The following is a 24,539-nucleotide window of genomic DNA, read 5'->3' as shown; positions in this document are numbered from 1 at the left end:
TAGCTATGGAAATTATATAACAGAGTATTGTCAATCGTATTTGGCGGGGATAACTACGCGCATGAATGGCACCCCACTATTATACACAACACGTGTTACGTGATTCCATTCGCAGAATTTAGTCACAGTTGCCTGCGGGCCGTCAAGAAGTTGAGGTATTGTTTCCTTTTTATTTTCTAAGTTATCAAACATGCATACGTATGTATATTTTGTGTTATATTAGTTTTATTCCTGTATTTTCATACGGTTTCTCCGTTTCCATGAGAAATGAGTATAATAATGATAGTGTTTCGTATCAGCACAAAATTTTACGCCTTTATTTTTTTGTCGGTTTTTATATTTAGAAGAATATCCAGTTACAATTCTTTGACAAATTCTACAGTTTAAGAACAGATAGATTCTTGCTTGTTTTAATTTGTACAAGAGTACAAGTAAATGCGTTGCAATTGTCTCCATTCACGGCAACAATGGTTGCCGCTCTTACTAATCTTCTAATGCGCATATTCACAAGTTCATCGTCGTGTACATTGTCTAGAAGCCTGTAATAATATTAAAACTTACGGAATTTTTTCTATAGCTTACTGTAACAACAAAAAACAGAAATATATATACAAATTCTTAAGACGATGTTCCAATGCTGATATTTCTTTGAAAAAGTTAGCGTCCTTCTTACGATTGATCCAGTAATTCTTTTGAATCTCGCACGTAACTCTAGCTACACACGTCGGTGAGAGAGATACTTTGTTTCCATCTTCATCATTCTACTTAACGATAACATAGTATGATATATTAAAATGGAACGTGTAATTAGAATTAATGAATGAGAAATTACAATAGAAATACTGTCTAACTATGGAGAATGGTAGTAAAAGTAAAAAAGCATGATTTAACAAACTTCCATCAAGGTTTCATTTTTCTACTCACATTCTATGAAAATATACATGTATACTAACATCTGCAGTCTATTTATATCGATTTGCTACGAATTGGTTCTTCAGAACCAATAGGTACACTCTTTCTCGATAGTTGGACAGAATATCGTTCAAATACGACTAAACAACCTTGGTAACGTTACTTTTCAAGTTTGTTAAAATGTAATTCATATAATCATTTCTGTCTTTGATGGACAAACTCGATCGTTTCTTTCTGCCTGATACAACTCCGAGCGGAAGAAGAACAGGATTCGTTGCTAAAGCGGCGGCTGCACCAATTAACGCAACACCTGCCAATGCCTTTAAAGCGACGGCCTAATGCAAATAATAGCAATCAATAATCCGCTAAAAAGTATGCGGTGAAAATGCGGTCTTGAAAGAATTGAAGCGGATTGACGACACTATTGTCAAACTGTATCAACAATTTTATCGTCAGTACTGTTGAACGTGTGCAGGCCTCTTTAAAATCAGATCTCGATTCGTCTCTAAAATTCAACCATTACCTTCTGCGCGTTAATATTCGGATGGGGAGGAGGATGTCCATCTGGACGATTTGGCTCCACAGATCCGAATTCATCGCCATTAGCGAAGGTCCCTGAAATTCCATAATCACCTCCGTAACCAGTTGGTCGATTAAAGCTATATCCTCCGAAACCACTGCCAGCATAACCATATCCTCCGCCGGAATCATAACTACCAGGTTTGCGTGAACCTTCGCTCCCATAACTCGGTCGTGGACCAAATCTAATAATCGTATGAGATTAAATTAAAAGTTAAAAAAGAGATAATCTACAATTATTTTTCAAATATTTTATTTAAACGAAAAAATGACGTTTCATAGGCATCAATCTAATGACTGCTTACCTATCTCCTGTATGACTTCCTTCGTAAAACGCAGTTCCAGCGTAACTTCCACTTCCGGGTCTTCCGCTTAAACCTGGTGGTGGTCCGTGAGTTTGCCAGCCGTATCTGCGTATGTATTATGTTTTTGATAGAAACCGTAAATTAATCACACGATACTTTACCAAGATTGGGTACCTTTTGCTTAAAGCAGAAATAATAAACAGTAGACTACATAACTGCACCAAAATAAAATAGATACGAAAATAATTCATTTTCCACAATACATTATCATTCGGATAATGCCATTCGAAGTGAAGTAACAAAGCAAAAGTTTTATTCAAATAATTATTCGAACTCGAATTTTATTCGATTACTTAATTGTGCCCAATCCTGCATTGTAATACTAATTTAAAGAATCACCTATCAGTGGGTAAACGTTCAGCAAATTTAGTTTGATATCGACCGTTGTCCACAGGGATCCTACTGTGATAGGAATCAGGTCGCGTTGACGAATTGGAACCGTATTTGGATCCGCAGCAACTGAAACTTGCACGTTTCAATTCATCGTGATGTGAACGTTTCAAAAATGTAAAGATTTTTATTGCAGTACTTCACTTATCTCTCGAATCGGATTTCAGTCGCTGATTAATAATCGTTCGTGAATATTTATCCAAATTCTTCTGTTCATGTTGCGCGTTATCAGACACTACGCTATACAGATATGGCGTCTTGGAAGAATTTTTAGCGCGTACGACGTCCGTCAACAGTTTATCTTTCGTGAGCTGTTTCTTAACGAATTCAGGAGCCGCGGCGAATTCATTATTGTCCGCGAGTGCACAGCAAAGAACGCTAGTCGTTAGCAGAGCGCAAACGAGTCGTTGCGACATCTTAATAAAAAATCTACTTAGGTAACAATTCGCTGCGAGATAGTAAAATTTCTAGATACGTTTTAACGTAAAGACTGGGGAAACAAAAGTGCTTCTTTTCCACGAGTTTCACCTCTTTATATAGTGGCCACGCATGGAATATTGTCGCGCGTTTGTCCTTCAGGACTGGCGACTCTCTTTCTAAGCTTTCCTTGCATCGTCGTTTCAATTGGGAAAATTATTCGATAAAAAATACATTGGTTATAGTTGATAAAAATTCTTATTTTAATAAGAATTTTTTTCTTTAACTTTCGTATTTGCATTCTATTTTCATTTATACTTCGTATTCGTATTATCTTGGATAGAAAAAATTTGTGTGTTCAGTTGCGTCTCTGTAAATCACGAAGCATGACCAAGAGATGTGTACAAGCATGCCGGTGAAAATATAAGTGTCACGAGTGAGCCAACAATATCCTTACCGTCACGCTAAGGGTTTAATTAACGTCCATTTGTTACTACAGTTTTAAGTGAAATTTCACATTCTGATAGAACAAGGAACAACAGGTCAAATCTTGAAAGCGATAGACACTCGCATCTATCGCTTTCACATTAGCGCTGGATCGTGTTTGCGTTCTTGCTAATGCGCTCTTTAATTGCATGTACATAGTTTGGTTGATATTATCATTATTTTCTTGAAAGTTCAGGAAGCGTACACATTAGTCTTCTTTTTACTTTCCCATGCATAAAAAGAATTGCATCGTGTCAGTTTATTTTCATCGTACAGACCAGATTGGCAATTTTCTTCGTTCTCTTTATTTGGAACTTTTCAATGATTTTTCCCACAACTTTCGACAACGTCATCCATCAATACATTCGCTGGTACTGAAATACAAAGACAGATTGACTTGATCCTCATTGAGGAAATTTTAGATAAATTAGATAAGAAAGTGAGGTGACTTGGTTACGAATCCGATCTGTTGGAAGGGACCTTGTATGAAATATTCTATCGTGTACGATCGTCGATGAATCGAAATTTCGTCCTTTTAATATAATCGGCGTTACAAAGCACAATGGAGCAATCTGTTCCGCCTAGATATTTTTTGTGTCGGTGATTGTCGATCTTAGTAAATGTATCCCCTTACAACATAATGCAAAATTTGTCTGTCCATTGTGCGTGAACCACTTGCAAGGTTGAAGAGAAGAAAACGCGGGTTTTAAAAATATGACGAAAGAAAGCAGTTAGAATCACCTAATTTACAAGGGAAAAGATCCGAGAGGTCAAAGAGCGTAATATGGGGGCAATCTTGTTATTTTGATTGTAACTGACGAGCTTTCTGGGGAAAAGTAGAATGGCGAATCGAGGAAATTGCGTTGAAAATTCTAGCAATAACGAAAAGAACTGTGTATAAGGAAAACGAAGAAAATAAGGAAGAATTTCATAATAATTCAATCATTTAACTAAAAAATACTCGAAAGTACTTGAACACTTAAATTCGATAATTGTCTGGCTGAGAGAATCAGAATAGTATACGTCAGTTCGCTGCTAGTTCTTATAATACTGTATTCTACGTTTATATATTTGCGTTTATAATCATGTTACAACTGTTTTTCGTACTTCTATACATTATTCCTTCTAACAGCTCAAATTCTCCAAACTTTGACTTAACGTCACTGTGATTTTCAGCCAGTTGCAAGGCTACCAATGCTACTGTGACTCTGTGTACAGGTTCGTCATGGATCTGCGCGTATCACCTCTTCCCAGAATACAGCTCGATTTACTTAAAATCGAAAGACAAACGATGGCTTTTAGAGAAAGAGATCCGCTACTCGTGGCGAGATAGAAAAGCTAGCAGAGAAAAGATTTCTGGTCTATGCAAAGGGAGTGAAGAGCGGCCAGAGACATTACGGAGCTAATTTGGAGAAGAAAAAAAGGGGGAAAGGTCGTGGATGGAGCGGGATGATTCGTTGCACGAACGAGGAGGAAGAGAGAAAAGAAAGTGGAGAAAGAGGAGGTAGAGCAGGGTCGGCGGGGTGACAGGAGAAGACACGACGAGTAACAAGAGATCGTGGAATGGAGCAAGAGTGGAGTAATCAATACGCATTCACACGCGGTGGCTAGCATCCCGTTTCCATGGAGACCGACGCTGGCGCATGTGCAATTTAACCAACCAACCTCATATCGTCATAGAAATTTACTCAGACACAATTCTACCCCTGTACAGCGCGGAGCTACTAACCAACAATCTTCGAATCTCTTTAAATCATCCCTACGATACATATTATAATCCACGTGCATCTATGTACGCTTGCACTAAAAACAAAATGTACAGCGATCCGAATGTTCGCCAATTTGAATCTTCTTCGACTATAGTTTCCAGCGAAAGGTATCGGCGTTCGTTAGGGCGACGTGCACAACCTTGAAAAGTCTGAGTTGAACACCGTGCGAATAGAATTTTCTTATTTATTCCCGTATTACAACACCCACAAGCAGGAAACAAATTTCGCTCCTCTTTTTGGTAGAGACTTTAAGAAGGCAGGTGATACTGTACGATTGTCCTCTTGATGACGCTCATGCTTGTGTATCGTTGCCACCGTGGAATACAGTAAAAGCGTTCGACACTCGGATGTTCACCCCCTGGCCGAGTCAGAGGGGATGGAAGCGTTGGAGTTTGCGGGTAACAGGGGGTGGTTTTCCTATAGGCGCCTGCGTCGAGTCCTCGATGACGACTCGACGAGGTAGGTGCTCGACCCGGACGCAGTACGGAAGAAACGTCGAGCACGCAGAGTGCCGTCCTCGTGACACATCTTAGCTTTTCTTTTCTTTTGATCCATGGCAACAAGGAAACGTGGCGAAGTTTGCCCGGTGAATCACTCCGTCGAAGATTGATCGCGGTGATCCCACGGTTCGACGAGATCACTACGCGGTACCATGAATCTCCCGTCTTTGCAGTGATCGTAAATGAAGAAGACGTTTATCGGAGCCGAGGCAAAGATTATCAATGACTCGATGCCGCGGCGAGATAAAAGATGCATGGAATTTCTGAATGGTACTGAATGACCCGAGTGACACTTCGTACGTCGTGCGCCAATAGAACGATCCTTGTCAACATTGGCAATATCTTGGCGATATATCCGGTGCTGGATACAGTCAATATGTCGCGGTGAAGCAGTTTAAGGATGAACCTGTCTTTTGTCCGCCGTGTGTTCTGTGTAAACTCGAATACCGCGGTCGGCTGGATTCTTACTCACCGTGTCACACCTGCCGTTGGGAACAACAGGTTGAAAGTGGAGTTTGTGACGATTTGAAGAGATCACTGGCAACGAACCGGAGATTTCGTTGTTGCTTCTGTCAACCGTTCTGGGCCACGTCATTCGACAGATTCGAAGGTCTACCAATTAGACGATGCGTTTCCGCCGAATCAAAGGTTAATCGCCGAGGAGCATTCAGCGATGTTCTTACCACCGTAAAGGCAGGCTTAGTCGCATTTAATCGTCGCTTGCATGTGGGTCACAAGTTGCATTCGCCAAAGCTAACGAGATAGAGGGTTTACCGAGTAGAGAGGTAAGCTTGTTAAAATTGCGTTACCCTCAGGCATCCAGCGTTACCGGCTACCTTTATAATTAATTCGTTCTTCTTAACATTTTTCAAATGTTCCCGCTGCTCGTCACGTTTTCCGCTCCTTCGAGATTTACCGTGGGTCGAAGTAGCTGAAAACATTGCGGTCTTTTGTCTCTGATACTTGGAACTTCGTCGCGTGCGATATTTTTCTTGTAGAAATCCTTAACGCGAAATGTGAACAATAAACGACGTTCGAGATGGGAAACGAGTTTAAACGCGTAGCTCGAATGGTTTAAAATAGATGATATTTAGAAATTATGAAGTCAGTGAAGTTGAAGTCACGTGGTGAAGATGCGGTTTACGGTGTCCTTAACCTCACGGAAAATCAATGTTCTTCACGTAATGTTAGCCAAGTATGCTGTTCTATCTTCTTTATAAACCATGATACAAAGTTGGACATTGTTCGAATAAAATTTTATTCCAGCAGAACTACGAATAAAATGAAGTTATTCGAGAATAACGAGTAACTTTTTATTGAAATAAATATATGAAACAATATACGTGACACGACACCGCGTTATACTCGCGTTATAACGACAAGCTGAAGATTCAGTTCTTTAACATTATCTACAGTACGCAACGGGAGATTTAAATTTGTGCGATGCATAGACTAAAATTTGAGTCTCAAGCTCGTGGTACGATCGAAGTTGGGAAAATTCTATGGTTCTAAATAACAATTAAGATTAACAATGTTGCACTGGTGACATCGTTTCCGAAATAGTTCAGTTTGGAAAAGTAGTCAAGTATGAATTTGTTTTAATTTAAACGAAACTTTCAGCAAGAAGATAGTGTTTTACGTTTTCAAAAACTTTCGCTTGTCGAGCGAAATCTCTCGCCGATCCTGCACTTCTGTTTGGCCGTCTTTTAAGGATATGCATTTCAGCGTGAAAACAATTTCTCTGGTCTGATCGAGGTCATTCACCGCGTTTGTTTGACACAAATATCTTCGCACTGACGAATATTAGGTAGCACTTGAAATAACTCACGCTCAACGCAATTGCTATCGTGCAGAAGAAACGACACAGACGGCACACTGTCGGAATCTTTGTTGTCGCCGCATTAATTTCATTTATTGAAACCTAACTGGGTCTAATACTCTATTCAGGGGCACCGATACCGCGACCATCCAGAAACAAGTATTATCAATTCGCATCACGTTGCTCTGTGATTTTATTTTAAGGTTTCGTTCTATTCTAAAAATTCCTTGCAAACGAATTTATCTATTTCTCATTCAGATTGATCAACACGCCTCGATCCCAGCGGCTCGTTTAACGAGTACGTGGCTTAAAAGAATATTATAAGTGAAGCAAATAACAAGTTGGCGCTAGTAAAGCGGTTTCAATTTAGTTGAGTCCGAGTAAGCGCTGAATTGAATCTCGAATATCTATACAGTCACATACCATAGGTTCAACATCTAATCATAGATACGAACCAACGAAACGAGAAATTCGATGTCCTGGAAAAATGATCGGACACGTTCGTGTTGCACGGTGATTGGGATTACGTTTTATAAGCTTCGTTTAGATGATTTACATCGGACGTAGTTATACACGGGAATGCGTGGGGTTACGTGGATCCTACCGCAAGTGACACTGGTGACACGCTGAAGGGTTTCTAGAGGATGTCATTGAAAACACGCGTCAAACGGCAGGGACGTTTTACATCGTAACGCGATGACAGGGAACGACTTCCCCTACTTCCTTCTTATACCATACGACACTTTGTAAACGTTTTGAAGAAAGAAGAAAAGTTCGATCGTAACTCGATATTAAGAATCCACGATATAGATTGGCGTTAATTTAAAGGGAATTGCCACTTAAGCAACGCTTGAATTTTTAATGCCTTCGTTCGCTTCGATGAATCGACAGGGGTCCAAAGATCGACGCGATACGCGAGAAGTTTTCTGCATCCTATGGGGTGTGCAACGTTGCATGCGCCGGATGACTTTTAGTTGGCGTCCGCTGAACAGAAACAGGAAAAGATGCGGAAGAAAGGCAAGGGAGAAAAAGATTACACGGCCAGGTGTACAGCGAGAAGTGGTTCTTTGCACGTGCATTCGCTGTAATGAGAACTCAGTCTTCATTCTCCGACGTAAGAATGCGTTAACGAACCTTAGGTGAAAGTTCGCTTAAAAGATTTTGTTAGCGCATGGCTAAGAGCTTCTGATATTTCAAATATGCCGCTCGTACTAGATTACGAAGTAGCGTGTGTATAGAAGGAATTCGAAAACCGTAGCCTTTAACATTCATAGATCTCACTTATCGCGATTTGTTATCGCCTTAACCAGAGTTTGGTATAGAAACATGGACCCGGGGCGAAAAAGAGGAAAAATAGTGGAACGTATACGAGCGTGTAGGAACGTATAGGAGGATAAGCTGCTGGAAATACCTACATATTTTTCCGCGGTAGACAACGAAAGAATCGATACTGTGAAATCGCTGAAAAATACCAGCCACATTTCTCTAATCCTGCCTTCTTCTCTAGTATTCGAACGAGGGGTGCGAGCCCGCTGTTTAAAATCTCTAGACTGAGATATTATATCGGTTGTCGTATTTTCCTCGCTCCCGGTATTCGTTGACGCTGTTCAGACACCCGCGTATGTTTCATAAGATCTTTACGCTCGATTCTCCCCCGTGCATTACGTCCATTTCAAAGATCACGTAGAAAAAAGTCGTGCAGTTAACGACGCTTGGCTAGGTAACGTGATGAAGTCCGACAGATTAATTTCGCGCGAGAAAATCGTAACTTTTTTTTTTGCCACGTTGACGACTTGCTAACGATCAGACAGTATGGCAAAAACAAGCGACGAGCAACGACCGAACACGTAATTCAGTAAGGCTTTTTAGCGCTTTTAGTGACAGCATGTATGATGTTCGGTAAATAATCCTCGTCACAAAAAGTTGATCGATTCATTCAAAATACATAATTGTGAAAGAACCTTAAACTTCTCAACTTTTATAGATACGACACGCGATTAGAACAGATGATCCACGTGTTTCTAAGTTATCGTTGTAATTCCATTGTAATGCTATGTTGGTTCTACGGTTACGAAACAAGAATAAACTGCCTCTCTACCGTTTCTCTTCCTTCCAGTGAATATACTCTGTCTTGTTGAGGGAAGAACAGAAAGATCGTCAATGCCAAACGGATGCAAATGAGATAAAATGATTTTCTTCGTATTCGATAATTCATAAAGTGAAAGATTTAGCACTTCTGAATGTTAAATTGCGATTTACGCAATGCCGTGAAAGTATCACTTGCATTCCTTTGGTTCTAGGTGTTTCATTCGTGAATCGAAAGTTTGTTGACGATTTTATGATTGTAAGATGCAATGCGCCATAAACAGAGGTCCTTGGACGAACAACGCGAAACAGCCGGCAAAGGAACATCGGGCCACGTAATACAGGAATCAAGAGAAGTGCGAGTGTCGACGCGATAGAGGAAATTGTCTGACTACGCTCCCTTTTCGGAAGCCGGTAGCGGTAACGCATCCCCTCGCGAATCGAGTTAAGCAGAGCAAGCGAGAGAGGATGCTTTTCGCTCACCCTCCACGCAGAATTCCTCCCTCTGCCTTTCAAACGAAAAGGGAGTCGGGGGATCAAAATCTAGTCGAATCTTGGCGGTCGCGCTCGTAGCATATCGAACCTGGGAAAAATGAAATTCCCGCCACCGGTCGATAACACGCCGGTTTCCAACGTTGTTAGGGGTTGAAGGAAGAAAACGCTTCCCCGTAGAGTGCTCAAGAGCCAGCAGTCGAAGGGATATTGCTGTGATAAAACAATACTCGAGCAAACGAGAGAGGTTGAGAAAATATGCCCGGATAAAATCCATCGAGTCCGACTATACACGCTCGTTCTTAAGTTTTAGAGCACTTGAACTAGAAGAAGATAAGATAAAACTAAAAAAAACCACTAGGAACTTATATAAAATCTTTGGGATTGTTGTTTTGCTAGTAGATTATCGGGCAAGCGAGCTCAGCTATTCTATTATTTATGAACCGGAGCTCGTTCTAAAATTTGTCTGCGCTTGAAGATTTGTTTCTTGCCAGTGATTTCACGATTTCAACACTGTCGTCATTTTTGCCGAAGCAGACGCAAACGTAGCGTCGATGCATCATAAAAGATTAAAATGACCGTGTCTTTGAGTATACTTCCAGTAGGATGAACGTCGAAAGCAACGAGAACAAACGACATGTTTTCGTACGTTTCTTGTTTCCGGGTCAGACACCATTTGCCATCGATTTGACAAAGTGTGAAAATGCAAGTTACGCAACGATGCGACAAATACGAGGAAGTTGCGAATAGCGACTGATATTTGAGGAACTTTTCCACCTATATTTAAACACGGTTTCACGGGGGAATCGTTGAATTTCCATTCATTTGAATTAGACCGCCTACTACAGAGGTTACACCTCAAAGCCTAATTTATTCAACCAGATTGATATGTCAACACGGAATTGCTTCGTTTAACGCACTATTCGATCTTCCCTCTTTTTTCGTTAATATTCCCATTAGCAAAAGATATTTCTATTTCTTCTTGGTTCACGTTTCAACTCTAAGACGATAAATAATACTTGCGTGATTTAGAATTTTCCTGAGCAACATTGCAGGTCATAAAGTGACCCATGAAAGTACAGAAGAATTGTATGAATACATTACGTGCCTTGCATGAAACTTTTTTAAATTTCATACTGTATTTTTTATTCATTTTACACTGATTTTTTTTTACTAAGAATATCTTTGCAATAAGTGACTCAAGTTATTAAATTACAGATTTTGTCAATATAATCACGGTGGTCGTGCCTCGTTATGGTACTAATGAAATTTCGAAAAATTTTATATAACACACGTAGTATATTCGTAAGAAGTTTCAATCTAAACGTTCAAATATTTTCGCGAGCCACTGTACGTTCGTTATTTTCTCCGTATTTTCACAGATTTCCCTCCGCCACGTTTTCTTGGTGGTACTGTACAAAACGAGTATAGGTATACCATGGGGAATCCCATTTGTACCGGCGTGGCGCGTCTACCGGCGAGCGTATTGCTTGGCAGACGTATTTGCGTACGCGTGTTTGGGGTGCGTGAGGGTGCATTCGTTTACCCGAAACTCGATTTCGAAGCTTCGGTAATTGAATTTCAAATACGTCTGCGTAGCCGTTGATACGTTTAAAGCCAACATACGAGGCATTTAAGAATATCGCATTCCTCACTGTCCAACTCGCGATTATTAAAACAAGAAGCAAAGCAATCTACTTTATGTAATAATTTCGTTTCTCTATATTTTATTTTTCCTGTATCAGCACAGTCAAGACATAAATTTATCTTTCTTATGGATAAATACTCGATAAGCCAAGTTACAGTGACCACAAGTAATCTTGAAAATGCTTTTCGTCAACATTTGTTCAATTCTCATTGAACTATTTTTGGTTCATCTGTTACTGCAGCAAAATACAGCAACATCCGCAGTCTGTACTTTTTTACTACAAATCGAATCTAGTTTTCTCAGTTTCACTCAATTTCGGCGAACATCACGAATAAAAGACTCGTTAAATCGTTTCTTTCACTAGAACTAATTCCGAGATCTCTCTGTTACAGGAAGAAAATGTGGAGCTCGGTTACTGCGGCTGGCAGTGAAAATGGGCCCGCACCACCTTCCAGAAGCAAGCACAGCGCTACTTTGCTCGCAGGGCACGTATATCTCCTTGGCGGACGAAACGGCAATCTTCCTCTCAAAGACCTCTGGCGATACAGCCTCGGTAAGTGATAATTACTATCGCTTTCAATTCTTGCCCGACGATATGCACGAATAGTTAGTAGCGAGCTTTGCAACTAACGACGGAATTATGGAAAGCGAAAAGGGAAAGTGGAATTAGTGGGTGGAAAAAATCCTTGTAATTACAAGAGGTATTAATACACGACGTCTGAGTAACTTGAATACGGTACACGAACAACATCTCTGACCAACGCACCCTACCATCTCGCTCGGTGAACGAGGGTGCGCGACGGAATTTAAACGGGGTTCAGTCTGATCAATAATACGCCATTATTAAAGCCCACGTATATCAACTAAATCCGCCGGCGATACTCCACAATTACGACTGTTTCCACGGAGATCAGACGTACGCGAATTAATTGCACCCTCATGTGATAATCCATGGCTTATACGCGTCATAACCAGCACCGTGCGTTTGGCTGTTGCGTCTCGTAACCGTAAAACCAGCCGAAACACTTCGATTCTTATACGAGACGTCTAGAAGCAAAGTGCAATTGATATTTCACTAATATAGGGAGTGAATCTCATTTCAAGTTCAGAAGAATTAAAAATATCGTAGGTAGAGTGTCTAGAGGTAAACATTAAGTGATATTTATTGTCTGACATATAGTAGGGATTATATGCATAAATTTTTTATGAAATCCGTCTTTCAATTCATTAGTTATCAAATACGGAGAAAACAATTTTATTGAACTTTACATGCTTTTGACATTAGCGATCTTCTAGTAAACAATGTTTTGTGAGAAGAAGAGACATAAAACGCGAAACAACACATTTTAGAATTTTGGGAAATTTATGTTCCCAAGGTTTATCCTTCTGAATCATTTAAAAACGAATAAACGTTAGGATAGTATACTAAGCGAGGCAGTGTATTGGAAATTGAATCGAAAAGTCAAAGCGATTTTAGAGTTGTGAGACGTATCGTATCGATCATTTCGTAGCATCGCGTTCAAATCGATCAGTTTTTTCAATCGCGAATTATTCGCTGGAAACCAGGCTTAGTCTTAGCAGAAAAAGTTTACTAAGAATCAAATAGAAGCATCTCTTATTCGGCTTAAATAGCCGATCACGTAGAGCCTAGCCAAGTTTCGATCTGCTTGACTGGCAACACACTAAACGTATTCCCTGTGGTCTCTACACCGACCGATATCGGAATCAGCCAGCGAATTCACGCGAGCGGATTTTAAATTGGTCAAAGTCCCCGTTACGTTCTTTTAGGAAAGAAACGTTTAAATCGCGCGATGATCCGAAGCAGAACACGTTACTGTGGATAATTCGACGTTGTACGCAAAATACGAGGCGAAATCCTAAAATGAATTTCCAATGGTTGATGGTACGTCCACGAGGTGCCCTATTCATCAAAAGGGATTGTTCAGCTACGGCTTCGGGTGAATATTAAAGCGGCATCGGAAGGGTTGCATGTTGGCGGTTTGTCTCCTGGGGGCAAATACTATCAGAGTAACCCCCTGGCATGTTTTAAAAGCATAGCATTGTCGATACTTGATCTTGCAAAAATATTGTGATACCTCGAAGAACCGTAAGAGTACTTCGTCCTTGTATGTTTTGTTTCACCCTCTTTTGCGATCGGTGGGGATTTCAAAGGGTTCTTGTCCTTTATTTTCTATTTATTAAATCGATATCTATCCTAAAACTTTAATGACGATGGTAAAACTCCAATAGCGTGCAGATATTTGTTTCAGTCGTTGTATGACACATCGATTTCTTTAATACATTTTTCAACGAGCTGTTAACTTAAACACGAACGAGTGTATTATAAACATTTGTCGAATGAAAGCGAGCGAAATAACATTTTTTAATACTTGCCTTTGAAGTTGTGATAAGTGCGTTGATACAACATATTGAAATGAATTAGTGTTATAGCCACTCACGTGCCTCGATCCATTTTTACATCGAATTTGTGACGAGTTTGATAAAGATTAGAGATACATAGCGGATCGATCGTTTCTACTCGCTTCGGGTCGATTATTTTCTTTTTTTTTGTCATCAAAGCCATCGGAACTTTATCCTGTGAACAGCATTTTTCGAACAAAAGGGTGCATAGCTTCGTAGCCAGCTAGATACGACACGTGTTCGTAATCAATGTCGGGCATCTGTAGTGTCAGTCTAGGAGAGCCGCAACTACTTCAGCCAACACATTATGCTTCTTACGTAAATTTCGTACGCTTTGTTCTCGAGCACGTTCCAGTGCGAAGCTGCGATTCGAACGTTTTTACCGTAGAGGAACACTCTTTTGATTTTTGTTGGAAAATACAGAAGAACAGCGAGAGGTGGAAGGTGGAAGAAAGAATGTTTTGTTCGGCATCGGGCAAGAAAAATCTCGTCCTTCCTTTATTCATACGATATAACGTAACTTCATGCCCCGCTGATTTCCTTTGCCTTTATTTTTCTGAGCGGATTAGGGGAGCGTCCCTTTTCTCTTTTCGTAAAACTTCCGAAGGGTAAAAAAGAACGTCTATCTCTTGTTAAACCCATGCAATAAAGGAACAAGTTTTAACGCACCCTTCAAAGCGTCATCAACTTAACGTTGAATGAATTTAGATTTATTCGATCTGCTTTTACGTAGATTACGTAAAAATCATGCTCTGATTCTTGCAAAAAGAAGAACGATGTTTTGTCAGCGTACAAGGTGTCCCTGCAATCGTAATATAGACTCACAAGGGGCAATTCTTTATGAAAAAATAAATTATAATAGAATTTTGAGTATGAGGCTTCGTCCTCGAGTAAAACGCGATTTTGAAAATCTACTCGACGCAAGACCTTCGCTCCTCGCTTTCCACTTACTTTCTTCACGAGGAATCGTTTCTTGCTCGGTTGCACCATGATTGCACAGACGCCCTGTGGTTTTTGTTTTAATACGCGAGTCGCGGTATAATTATTTCTCGTACATTTCGTTCTTTTTCCTTCGCGTCCTTGGCACTGCTTGCATTTAATCCCTCGAACACACTGCAACATTCGCCGTCGTCCCTCTGTTTCTAAGAAGCCCCGACCGCTTCGAGGATTTATTTCAGAGCAGCAGATTGCCGAGGCGGGTGAAAGTGTGATTTAGCGCGTCGAAAAAGATTTCTAGATACCCCTGAGATTACGATTCCCTTTGCGTGTCTTCCTTTTAATTTTGCACGGTGTTGCATCGATGTAGTAATTTCACACGAACACCCGTGCACTCTCGTTCGCATGTGTCGAGACATTGGCTGGTCTCGTACAAAGCATCGACAACTGACTCGAATCGATTGCGAATACTCAAACGGACTTCAGATTTGTTACATAAATATGTAACGAACAGGTGTCCTGATATTTATGGCTGGCAGTGTAAGCGAGTTTCTGAAGATATGCCGAAAAATAAGGGCACCGCTTGTGCCGTTAAGTGGCACGGCATTCTTTATCCTAGCAAAAACTAGGACAACTGTATGCATACACGTTGCACGTTACAGCGGAAACAGGTAATTAAAACGTGCAACAACGGCATACATTAAAAAAACTGCAGCCGCTAAATTAAGCATACCGTCTGGATGCGAAACACGCGACACCGATAAGACGAGCCTCTTTGTTCCTTCGCTCTGTCGCAATTCTTTTAATCGCGACTTCATCATCCCCCTAGCGGAAAAATGCACAAAGCCAGAGTCGCGTAAATCTTGTTTATCCAGCTTGATGCAAAGAGCGAAAGAGAGAGAGAGAGAGAGAGAGAGAGAGAGAGTCTGGAATATGAAAACGTTTGGAATAACGAGCTGACGGGTTAACCCTTTCTTTATTTTCTTTACAGCCGACAGTAAATGGGAGGAATTGCATCCTGGGGGAGAAAGACCGCCAGCACTTCAGGAACACAGCGCGGTAGCTTACAAGGATTGCCTTTACATTTTCGGGGGTGAGCTCGGCTTTTCCGCAGGCACGGAAACGCCACTTTGGGTTTACAATGTCAAGGTAACGTATTACCCAAGGCAAACCGGATTGCACCCTCTCTCGAAGAACGTTACACGCGTCGCGGTAAACTTCGTTCGATCGAATCGGAAGCATCGAGATGCGTCTTGATTGCGAACTTGCGTTGCTTATACCAGGGCAAATGTTATGGCTCAAAGTTAAACGGAGATTAAAAATACTAAAATGTCTTTGGAGACTTGCTCCTTGAGAAAATCGGGATATACGTTTGTATACATACAAGTATATCCAATAAAAGATATTTCAAGCCACGTAAATAACGGAGTTCACACAAGTAGAGTGGTTTCAACTTCCTGGAATTCGAATAGCGAGACTTCTAATATCTACGACTCAAATGAATAACAATGTTATTTACTGCCACGCTATAAGTGGCTAAGATAATATAAGATAACTATACGTAAAGTAAGATAAGGTATATATAAGACGAGATATCTATATATATATATATATATATAAATAATTACGAAAATGAATTTCAGTAGGAAATTGATTTCTATTTATACGAGATTCCCGTAAACGAACCGTCAGCTATGCGTACCGGTTAAATTCGTTAAGAAGATTTAGTTTCATTCGAATTTAGGCGATTCGATTTGACGGGGCCGCGGCAGCCTCGAGGTATTTGGCCCTATGATGCTCCTGGCGTCGAGGGTTTCGACACCCTCGGTTGAACAAACCAGACGAAGGACCATGTTGGCCTTGATTGACAATATCTTGCTCCGATGCTTTTCATTTAGTCCCATTTACTGAAATTCGTTCGAAGATACAAAACGACGATTTTAGGAATTACGCATAAAGCGAATAGAGGGAAGATCTTCTTGGTTGCTCGTTTGGAACGGGAGCTATTAGACAATAGCTGTTCCTCAAAGTTCTTGCCACTTCATGCAGTATAACGATAGGTTTCGTACGATTGTTCGCTATGCTTGTCTCATGGTTGTCCTTAGTTGTAGTTTACTGGTTCCTGAACCCAGCCCTCTCTTTTTCCACTCCCCTAGAAGACAAGTTGTCATGTACATCCGATACATCGGGTCGTGGTTTGTCTTTTACGTCGTTTCTATCGATGTTGTGGTTTCCTCTGGGTATTATTCTTTCATCTGTCTTCAGCGTCATCAGCAGCCCCTATGCACTTGTGTCCTTCCTTGCAGATCGGGTAACGTGATTAAGGCTTTTGCAAGCTGTGCTATCATGCTATGTACAGAGTGATCTAGAAATCGTGGTATATTCGAAAAGGAAGTCGAAAACGTAGAACTATATTTTCTCCCGTATTTCGACTTAAGTTTTTTCGACGTATATCGCGATCAATCACGAGTCTCTGGCCGCCATCTTGTTATTCTCGTGATGATTGACCGTCGTGGATGCATCATTCGTCACTGTCATCTCCAATTTACCGCCATTACCTTTCAAAGGTATCGAGTTCCATCGATCGATGCACACATCGTGCCATATATTTGTTTGTTCCGACAAGCGACTATCTTGTGTCACGTGAAAAATCGATATAACCGAAGATTACAGGGGAGAGACGTAATAAGTTACGTTTTTTTATCTTTTAAAGAGCTGTAGCGTCTACCGATAAAGTTTATCACGTTTTTCCCGTGTGATTATTTATTGTATTCGATATTCGACAACATCTGACAATTCTTTGATGCTTGCAGTTTAACTAGAGTAATTTTTTTGACAACAGCTGGTGTCAACAGCCCTTCCTTCCATTTCGTACCCTCGAAATTGAATGGCGCTTATCCTCCCAAGGGTTCCTCTTCCCTCAACCTGTATACCATTAAAAATTGATAAACCCGGGGCACATATGAAACGTGGTATCAGTTTCGCCTTAATAATTCCTCTCCTTTCAGCAATATGCACTTGTGAAAAATGAGGATATTAGAAAGTATAAACACAAATGACGTCTTCCTTTAATTCTTTATAAATTATCGAGGAAAGTCAGAAAGAAAATGAAGGTCGCAGATGAGAAAGAAAACTATGAATCTATCGGATCATTTCTCCCTTCAACTATTTCTTCCCCTGTCGTGTTTTTCCCCACGCGATCTTAAGATTACACGACCCGCCTACTTTTCTCTTTTTAATTTTCCCTAAAATCCGAACTTTCTTTACCGCGTTGCTATGGTTACTCTTGGCCCGTTTGTTTTTATTCATTGGACCATGTCGAAGGCCTGGGATATTCCCCGTTGCTTGTCTCTTCGCAATGTATTATTGAAATCCGCGTTACGAATCCGTCAGGCGAACCCGATTGGTTAAGCCGGAGGGGTTGCTTCGTGGTATGCTCTCTTTCCACTCTCTTTCTCATCTTCCCTCCGAGCTTCGTTAAAATTCTCTCTTGCTTACGTCTCTCGAAGTCGGAAGAGAAATTTCATCTCGTCGAATATTTTTTTTCTTTTTCTTTAAATTGATCGCAGCCGCTCGATTTAGTGCGAAGACGCGAAGATTCATCGATATATCGCGCGTCTGTTTAACGTTTTACTGCGATTCGCGTAATTGATGATACCCAACTGTTCTCTCGCTAATTTTACAGCGTTTTAACGTGGATGGCGAATTTAGCTAGTATTCCACCCTTTCGCAACCCCCTCGTACCGTAATACAGGGTAGACGCAAGTGGCTATACAGACCTATCAACTTTAGGCACGTACTTGGAGTTACGTAATTACTTTCAGCACCCCTGCTATATAGCTTATATACCGTCCTTCCATCTTCCTTCCTTTGCATGTACGATCGCAGACCCTTGGCTAAGCCAACGCATTTGCCTCTTTCTCTTTGACGCTACGCATTGACTGACTGGAGCGAAAGGCTCGCTGCGATCGCCACTATGCTTCAAAAGATACGAATGTCGGTGCTATCTCACATATGACAACGCACAGAAGGAATATTGGTAACTGATTTCATGAGAAAACGAACGAATGACAAAATACACGTTTAATGCTGAAGTTTAAATGTAGAGGTAGTTCTGATATAGATAGATTTGGTTAACGATGTATTGGAATTAAAAATTGTTCTTCTATACGAAGTAGAAAATCTGACTTGTTACGTTCTTCTGTGGTCTTCGTATTTAAATGCGGTCGAAAATTCTCATTCTCATGTCACAATACATACGGACATCGGTTATGTTTCTATTAAATATAGAACAGGTAAATAGAGGAGAGCGCCGCTATCCTTCGAAAACAAATCGTGCGTTGCTTATGTCCTACATATTTTCATCAGTATTTTTTCAAGGTAAACGATTAAAAATAGATCGATGCATTTAACCAACTAACGATATTGTATGCTTCTCTTTATTCTATACGTCATTCCGCCCTCTTTTTTTTTTTTTTTTTTTTTTTGAATAATTCAAAATACGATAATGCCGAAGAAGCTGTCATTAGACCCGAGATATCAAGCTGGAATCTACTCGAACGACAAAATAGGGGAATGACGAATTAGAACTCTTGTGTGCCTTTTGTTACGTGCAACCCCAGTTATATCCGCCATTCAGAAACCTTCAGTCTGGTCGAAATTGGAGAATTCTCGCGTCTATTGTCACCTGACTCGAATGATTAACCCTTTGATACTCGCTAAGATTACCAAAAGACTAAAAGCCTAATATCGTCAAACTTTATCAATATAATTGCAGCACTTGGGGTTTATCACGATGCCAATAAAATTTCTAATCGTTTCCTTCTTAAAGACGCCTACAAGCGCTTCGATACTTTGTTCGAATATCAACTAAATACTCGAACGTTTGACGAGTACAAAAACTATCCAGATTTTTCTTTGCATTGGAGAATTTGTTACTTGTAGACCAACATGTGGAGGAAAGTAAGAGCGCAGAGAGGTTGTGCGGTTCCCAGAGGTCGAAGAGGCCATACTGCTTTAGTTCATCGTGGTCAGATGCTCATTTACGGTGGTTATCAAGATCTACGTGGCAGTTCTCCAGAATTGTGGGCTTTCCATTTCGGTAAAATTTCACAATTTTTACGATTAAACTGTTGACATTTATGCAAATTCATATCTTTGTAGAAGCAACTAAACGAATAGCACTTAGACAAAAAGTTTCACCCAATGCACTTCGTTTCTTATACTTTATTTTATGTATATTTGAATATTACGTGTACTCTATGTATATTCTCGCACCTTGAAATTTCCCATAAGCGCATAAGAATCGGAAATCTATTAATGATGTACATATTTTGAAAGGTGGCTGACGATACGATCGATAATGTACGTTTTAGAAACGGAATCGTGGCATCTTCTTTCCTCCAGCGAAAGCGGGCCAGCAGCGAGGCACAAACACTCGGCAGTTCTACACGGTGACGCCATGTACATTTATGGGGGTATGACCGACCTACAAGAGAGAAGCGATTGCTGGCGATGGGATGTGAAGACCGCTTCCTGGTGTCTGTTGAAGAACAAACCAGGACCAGGACCTCTGCATGGACACGCAGCCTGCAGGCTTCCCAGTTGTATGCTAATATTCGGTGGAGAAAGCGGTGGTTTAGCTACGAACGAACTATGGAGGTTTCATTTCGGTAAAAAATCCAAACATTAGTAGCACAACGATTTTGTTCGTCGAAAAAGATACGAGGTGTGAAACTTCTTGAAAGGTACGGAAACGTGGGAGAAATTATCAGTGCCAGGTCCTAAACCCCAGCCAAGAGCGGAAAGCGTTGCATTAGCAGTTTCCGAACTGATAATTCGAGGGACCAATATCGACAATTCGAAACCAAAACCGAGAAATCAAAGGACGAGACTTTGTAACAATAGGATATCGCCTAATGAAGCACCGGCTAGGCCGAGCTTCCTTAAAGAAATTTCGAAATTGTCGCAAATTAATCTATCGCGGCTAAGTCATCCGACAAAGTGCAGCTATTCCGTTTTAAGTGGCCAAGATGACAACGAGGAAAGTCCGCAAGAGGTATGTTCCCTTTTTAGTTACGTTCGTATTAAGTATCCGGACACTTATCTATATTGAACAAGGTGTATTTTAATTACAAAATTGTGAATAAATCGAATCGCTATAATCTTATCCTTTATAACTACCATAGTTACGTACGATAGGATATTATGACGCGATTAAATTGACTTTTAGAAGCCAATTGGCATGCGATAATACAACTGTGTTTCTAATTTCCTTCGAACCTTTCGAAATTATTTTGTTAATTGACAAGCTCCTTATTTTCAGATTCTGTCATTTCTAAATCACAACACAAATTAACTCTGCTGCATTTTCGACATAATTACGTTCTCCTAATCTGTATACTCTGGTCAAAATCGAATACTGTTGAAATACACGTCAAACAAAGTGCCCGGATACCTATAAAAAAAATAGTTTTTTTTTACCATTCCCTCGTACTCGTATTATATGCACACGTATCAAGCTTTATATCTGCACAGAAAACGCATGTGACAAATGAGCCTGCCTGCAGGCGAATACGTACTATCCGTTTCAGCAAGTGGACTCCGAGGTTGTCGAGCCATCTACGGGTATGGTGAAATCACGAAGCGCTAATACGCTAGCTCGTAGAAGACAGAAACCGCCGGAAACAACATATAAAAACGTGGACACGAACAATTGCAACAACGCAACCGGTGGTCCCGGCATGACAAGAGATCCTATCTCGGTACCGAATTTCCGTGCTCTGACCTTGCCAACTCCGGTCCTGACACCTGTAGAAGCAGCCAGGCTTGTTTTCGTCGACCCAGACGAAAATAGCGACAACGAAGAACGAAAGGAACCTCCTACCTCTAGACTGATAGAAGTTCAAGAGGAAAGGCGGTAAGTGCACTTTCGTACTGCTATTTTTGTAGGCGGAAGCGTCACTAGGTGGATGGATAAGCGATACAATCCGTAAAATAAAGTGTTAATTGGTAACAACGACCGACGTAATCACAACCATACGTGTATACACTTGCGTTCAAAAATAGAGCACTTTCTTTTTAGTTTTTACTTATTTTTAGTAATCGATGTAAATTATTAATTTCAAATGAAATATATCTTTCTAGTAAAATTTGTAATATCTCAGCATTCCATTCTTCATCATTGAAATCTATCAACTTTCGCTATCGACGGTATTTCCTTTACTACATCGCTTCCACCTACTTTACAATCTGCTACGTTACAATCGCAACGAAAGTTACGTAAGGAATACAGAGATGAAGATCCTTGGAAATTTCCAGAGACTTCGCGGCTGTGCATCAGGCCTGTCAGCCGACACGAGGCGAGAGTTACAGCTCACACCTTTACGAAGCGGCGCTACAAACACCAAAAACACCGACCACGTCAAAAATTCCTACGTCCGCGTCGGTTCGATTCGCTGACTTAGAAGAAGGTGAAGAATCGACGTCGGACTACGCGAGTATAGAAGCCCGTAGTCCCGGTGATCCACTGGCCGACGACGACTGGCAATCAGGACGAAAGAGCAAACAGTATCGCCCCATAGTTACCCCATCGACGATACGCGAAGGTCAATTCGGCTTTTGTAATCCAAATTACCTCGGACTGGATGAAACGAAGAGTCATCATCAGCAACAGCAACAACCTCAGGATGGCAAGTACGCGAGATTATTGAACAGCCCACCGGACAGTGTCTTGGAGGACGAACCGGGTAGATCGGCCTCGCAAACGTTCGCCGAATTACTAGAACTTCAAGAAATCAAAAGGGTACCAAGAGCGCCGCCTAAAAGTTTACCATTAGGCTCTCCGTCGAGGAGAGCAGTCAGTGCGTCGAGAGCCGAGAGACAACGAGCTAAGGTTGCTGCGGCTGACATCAAGGAAACCGAGACACCATCGTATGGACCAGCACCGCTTTATGTTTTTTTAGTTGGCGGGAAAGAAAAGGGTCAGGTGACGGTGTTCGCGAGGCCCGTTTCTTTGTGGAAATTGCAATTAGCACCACACATTTTTTAAAAACGATAAGTATGTTTATTGGTTTTATGCATTTTTACACGAATAGTTCCAATGAAATCGAGCGATCGATTTTCTTCGAAAGACTTGCCTGTTGCTCTTGAAGAGCGAACAATCGATAAACGCAATTTCCTAATGCCAAATGAAGACTGCAGGGGAAGAATACGATAAGCCAAATTTCACACTTTTTATAGGGAGTTTCGAGATTCGGCACGTTATCAATTCGCCTCGTGTTACCAAAATTATCTTTTTATTTGGTTTTAAAAATTTTAGAATTATCGTTGTAATATCAAAATGTTGCTTTTGACTCGATAATTATATCTTTGTCTTACACAAAGCTTCGTCAACTCATCGTTAATTTTAAAAGATTTACATGTTTGAATCTAATAAATTGTAATCATGAGGTAACATCAAAATCAGAGAATCGTTAGAAATATACTTATTATATTCTTCACCTATGATCTCCAAATGTTACGTCGTTGTAGTTAGAGGAATTTCTTAATCTTTTACTGCGTTCATTATCGAAGACAACGTATCTGTTTCGTTGACGTGCATTTACGTGCTTCTTAATAAGTTTAATTATAAAAAGTCTTCAGCTCTTTGAAGTATCGATATCGGAAATTATGCAATTAATATAATTTATCGTGCAATATCAAATGTGATTAGGACAGCGAAGTACTCGAGTTTGTAGCGACAGATTTTAAACTGAACATAGTTATCGTTATTTCAGTATCTTCTTTAACTATATGAAACTATATTGCTTACATTAAACTATAATAATTTAATTATTTCCGTTTTATTGCTCGTTTACTTTGCTACTTACATTTAATAATAAATGTAGTAGTACACGAAACGTTTTACGGTAGATCAGTGAATGGAAACGCGTAGATACATGGAAAGTTCATATTGAACCGGCTCATTTAAGACGATTGTTCTACGGTTTTATTTATTCATAACGAAATAAGCAGTCATATGGAACAGATGTCCATACCAAAGCGCAAGTCAAACACGAGTGAAATGAATAACCAACCCTTTATCTACGAATGCGTCCTGTCAGTCTTAAGTGGTATACAATAAGTCTCATAGAATGTTATAAAAATTTACGATTAAGATCGATACGTTAGATCCTAGGTTTACCATAAATGATATAATTTTTCATACTATGGTAGATAGACGTGTAATACGGAGTGCTAGATTATTCAAATTTTTTGACGCGATATTTAAAGATGTAAAATAATAACATCAGAAAATACGCCCGATCTGCGCTTAACTGCCATCGACTGTGAACACGGATATGCATAGAAAATAAAATAGAATTAATATCCATAAGTTCGAAGTGTAACGATCGACGTTAAAAGCATTCTGAATATTAATGGAAATCGGTGTGTGATTGTGCCCAATGTGAATAATTAAAGTACGTTTCAATTATTCTGTGGAGATTAGATTTTTATATAAAAAGAAAAAAAGATGACTCTAAGTGAAATTTCGTCGGTAAACGTGAACTAGAGTAGAATCTAAGGAAGCTATCAATGAAGATAACTGTGTCGAGTTTTTCTTTTAATTTCATCACGAAAGGAGACACTTGTAACGCGCGAAACGTACAATCGTATATAAAAGAAAAACTATTGTGTTCCAAGACGTTTTAGCGAATATAAAACAAAGGTACGAATCAT

The 24,539-nt window shown here is 40.2% G+C and overlaps 2 protein-coding genes and 1 long non-coding RNA gene across 5 annotated transcripts; 1 reads left to right on the top strand and 2 right to left on the bottom strand.

The window, feature by feature from the left end:
• The first annotated feature begins 121 nt into the window (after positions 1 to 121).
• LOC117216472 (host cell factor 2-like) lies at positions 122 to 24,324 on the top strand. Of its 3 annotated transcripts, none has more exons than XM_033463181.1 (8): positions 122 to 155; positions 11,855 to 12,015; positions 15,811 to 15,968; positions 19,764 to 19,920; positions 20,195 to 20,491; positions 20,567 to 20,877; positions 21,389 to 21,738; positions 22,140 to 24,324. In XM_033463181.1, the coding sequence occupies exons 2-8, from the start codon at positions 11,862 to 11,864 to the stop codon at positions 22,867 to 22,869; spliced, it is 2,157 nt and encodes a 718-aa protein (XP_033319072.1). In that variant the 5' UTR covers positions 122 to 155; positions 11,855 to 11,861; the 3' UTR covers positions 22,870 to 24,324. The 3 variants fall into 3 exon arrangements, with proteins under 3 accessions (XP_033319072.1, XP_033319071.1, XP_033319073.1); XM_033463180.1 differs by lacking the exon at positions 122 to 155 and adding an exon at positions 5,047 to 6,203 and having other exon boundaries at positions 22,140 to 24,318; XM_033463182.1 differs by lacking the exon at positions 122 to 155 and adding an exon at positions 5,049 to 6,203 and having other exon boundaries at positions 21,413 to 21,738; positions 22,140 to 24,318.
• Positions 204 to 2,895, bottom strand: LOC117216477. The gene is made up of 7 exons (XM_033463190.1): positions 2,391 to 2,895; positions 2,196 to 2,321; positions 1,797 to 1,901; positions 1,436 to 1,676; positions 1,062 to 1,247; positions 613 to 761; positions 204 to 539 (listed from the first exon to the last, which is right to left on the bottom strand). The coding sequence occupies exons 1-7, from the start codon at positions 2,660 to 2,662 to the stop codon at positions 377 to 379; spliced, it is 1,242 nt and encodes a 413-aa protein (XP_033319081.1). The 5' UTR covers positions 2,663 to 2,895; the 3' UTR covers positions 204 to 376.
• Positions 2,966 to 5,008, bottom strand: LOC117216479. Its single transcript, XR_004489374.1, has 3 exons — positions 4,879 to 5,008; positions 3,121 to 3,523; positions 2,966 to 3,033 (listed from the first exon to the last, which is right to left on the bottom strand). It is a non-coding gene; the product is annotated as an uncharacterized LOC117216479 (long non-coding RNA).
• Positions 24,325 to 24,539: the final 215 nt, after the last annotated feature.

The sequence above is a fragment of the Bombus bifarius genome, unplaced genomic scaffold (assembly GCF_011952205.1).
Source record: "Bombus bifarius isolate JDL3187 unplaced genomic scaffold, Bbif_JDL3187 scf7180000010271, whole genome shotgun sequence".
Classification (NCBI taxonomy): domain Eukaryota; kingdom Metazoa; phylum Arthropoda; class Insecta; order Hymenoptera; family Apidae; genus Bombus; species Bombus bifarius.
The sequence above is the reverse complement of the archived record's forward strand: the minus strand, read 5'-3'. Positions and strand labels throughout refer to the sequence as shown.

Bases quoted from the DNA above. Each gene is read 5' to 3' on its own strand.
- LOC117216477 (XM_033463190.1), bottom strand. From the start codon at position 2,662: ATGTCGCAACGACTCGTTTGCGCTCTGCTAACGACTAGCGTTCTTTGC. The intron at 1,902-2,195 runs GTGATTCTTTAA...ATACATACGCAG, and splicing joins GAACGTTTACCCACTGATAG to ATACGGCTGGCAAACTCACG. The intron at 1,677-1,796 runs GTAAGCAGTCAT...TACGATTATTAG, and splicing joins GGAAGTCATACAGGAGATAG to ATTTGGTCCACGACCGAGTT.
- LOC117216472 (XM_033463181.1), top strand. From the start codon at position 11,862: ATGTGGAGCTCGGTTACTGCGGCTGGCAGTGAAAATGGGCCCGCACCA. The intron at 19,921-20,194 runs GTAAAATTTCAC...TGTACGTTTTAG, and splicing joins ATTGTGGGCTTTCCATTTCG to AAACGGAATCGTGGCATCTT. The intron at 20,878-21,388 runs GTATGTTCCCTT...GCCTGCCTGCAG, and splicing joins ACGAGGAAAGTCCGCAAGAG to GCGAATACGTACTATCCGTT.